This window comes from Achroia grisella, unplaced genomic scaffold (genome assembly GCF_030625045.1).
Source record: "Achroia grisella isolate CSIRO2021 unplaced genomic scaffold, CSIRO_AGI_Agris_v1 utg21988, whole genome shotgun sequence".
In the NCBI taxonomy this organism is placed as follows: domain Eukaryota; kingdom Metazoa; phylum Arthropoda; class Insecta; order Lepidoptera; family Pyralidae; genus Achroia; species Achroia grisella.
This window is the reverse complement of record NW_026712720.1, coordinates 16,609-19,301: the sequence shown is the minus strand read 5'-3', so window position 1 is coordinate 19,301 and position 2,693 is coordinate 16,609. Positions and strand designations below refer to the sequence as shown.

Genomic DNA, 2,693 nt, shown 5'->3' with positions numbered 1-2,693 from the left:
TAAATACATACAGTAGATCGCTCGAACGGCACGTTTTTGTAATATGAATATATTTTTAATATCTGCCGCTTTTCCCCATAGTAATATTCCATAAGAGAGTAAACTATGAAAATAACTAAAATAGACTAATCTAGCAGTATCAGTATCAGTGTACTGTCTAACCTTACGCACGGCAAAAGCTGCTGAACTTAGTTTCGCTGCAAGGCTTTGAATTTGTGCACCCCATTGTGTTTTATTATCTAGTGTGATTCCTAGAAAGACAGTAGATTCTATAAATTCGAGAGATTCGTCATTTAATTTAATATTGCAATTAGTATTAAAACTTTTAGACAGAGAGAAATTAACACATTTTGTTTTTTTAGCGTTTAACATAAGATTGTTAGTTGTAAACCAGTGCAGGAGACGCCGCAAAGCACTACTTACATCGTCATAATTATTAGTCATTCTATTAACTTTAAAAATCAATGAAGTATCGTCTGCAAATAATACTATGCCGCATCTATCCTGCATGGCATATGGGAGATCATTAATGTAAACTAGGAATAAAAATGGACCGAGAATAGATCCTTGAGGTACACCTACTCGCACAAGTGACCCGTCAGACGTAGCGCTGCTAACCTTCACTTTCTGTATTCTATCAGATAGATAAGATTTTATTAAATTTAAAGCATTGTCTTTGACGCCATAAAAAGCAAGTTTTTTTAGCAATGTATTATGATCAACGCAATCAAAAGCCTTAGAAAGGTCACAAAAAACACCTATCGCATCCATTTTAGTTTCCCATGCAGCAAATACGTGTCTAAGCAACTCTACACCTGCGTCTGTAGTTGAACGACCTTTGGAAAAACCGAATTGACTATTGTGGATTAAATTATTTAAATTGAAATAACTGACAAGCTGCATAAGGATTATTTTTTCAAAAATTTTACTGAGTGCTGGGTGGAGAAATGGGGGTTAGCGGGTAAGGTAAGTGGACTGTATGGAAATGAAAAGGTGCACAGTACGTACCTTCGACTTTAGAGCGGCTGTATTCTTGCACAGCTGCTGCACTCGATGAATACTAAGTTTAACACAGGCACGCACACAAAGTTACTTATTGTTAATGTCAATATTATATTAATTAATTTAAAGCGGAGCGGTTGGGACGAGATGTCACCATTCACGTTAGTAGACGAGGTCGTCGGGCGACCTCAGTTGACATACTGTGCGCGGGAAAGGGATTAGGATATGGGGAATAATACCATACCACTTGATATGTTTATAAATGGCGCGAACATCCCCCCCCGCCTTGAGAAACTAAGGGTTTCTCAAAGAAAATACAAAGAAGAGCAATATATGAAGCGGGTGTACATTATAATATATATTCCTAACATACTTATAATTAGTTATAGAGCATAATAAGAAAAACTTAATAGAATACACCTAGCGGTAAATAATAAGTAAATGCGGTTTATAAGAAAAATAGAGTTTATTGAGAAGGTAAAGGGCTTAATTTAACGATTGGTCGCTTGAGCAAACCATTTTGAGTTTTAACAGATGCTACGCGAGCAATACCATCTGAGCCTGGATATATTTTCACAATGATACCCATTGGCCACCGCAGTGGTGAGACGTTATCATCATGTATAAGCACTACAGTACCAACCTTAACATTATCTGTATTTTTAAACCATTTTTGGCGAACTTGTAAGTTGTTCAAATATTCTAAATGCCACCTTTTCCAGTAGGAATAGATCATTTGATCGAGTAATGATTTACGAGTACGTAACGGAATATCAGAAAGTGGCGTTAGAGGTAAGCACTGCAGAGGTGAGGACATAATAAAATGAGCAGGCGTCAGAGGTTCTGGATGCGGTTCCTCTTGTAACACACAAAGAGGACGGGAATTTAATACAGTTTCAATTTGGATCAAAACCGTCAAAAGCTCCTCATAAGTAAGCAGTTGTTTCCCTATCACTCTGAATAAGTGGGTTTTTATGCTTTTAAATTGTGTCTCCCATATTCCTCCGAAATGAGGAGCGCGGGGCGGTATCATATGCCATTCTATTCTACGCTGATTTAAGTCATTTTGGAGTATGCAGTTATAATTTTCAGAATTTAAGAATGTATAAAGTTCATTTAATTGCGATTTAGCACCAATGAAATTGGTTCCGTTGTCAGAATAAAGACAAGAAACTGGACCTCGACGAGATATGAATCTCTTAAATGCGGAAATAAACGATTCAGAAGATAAATCAGAGGCGAGTTCGATGTGAACCGCCTTGGTTACTAAACATATAAATAAACAAATATATGATTTCTGACTTCTTTGTCCACGGCGTCGACAAAGGGTTATGTTAATAGGGCCAGCATAATCTACTCCCGTATGTACAAAAGCTTTAGTCTCTTGAACACGAAAAGCAGGAAGATCAGCCATTTTTGGACTTGGATGTAAAGGTGAGTATTTAAAACAAAAATTACAAGAATGTACACGTTGTCTTATAACTGACCTGGCTGACAATATCCAGTATTTTTGGCGAATTAAAGAACATAGAAGAATGGCACCTGTGTGACAGTTCACGCGGTGAAAATGATCTATTATTAAGTAAGTAATATGGTCGCGCTTAGGCAATAAAACGGGATGTTTTGCCTGGAAAGGTAAGTTAGCATTTGATAATCTACCTTCGATCCTAATTATACCATCGTCATCAATA

General features: G+C 36.9%; 1 protein-coding gene across 1 annotated transcript; it reads right to left on the bottom strand.

Moving 5' to 3' along the window:
• Positions 1-1,468: 1,468 nt before the first annotated feature.
• Positions 1,469-2,416, bottom strand: LOC131842439 (uncharacterized). Its single transcript, XM_059190971.1, has one exon. The coding sequence runs from the start codon at positions 2,414-2,416 to the stop codon at positions 1,469-1,471; it is 948 nt and encodes a 315-aa protein (XP_059046954.1).
• Positions 2,417-2,693: the final 277 nt, after the last annotated feature.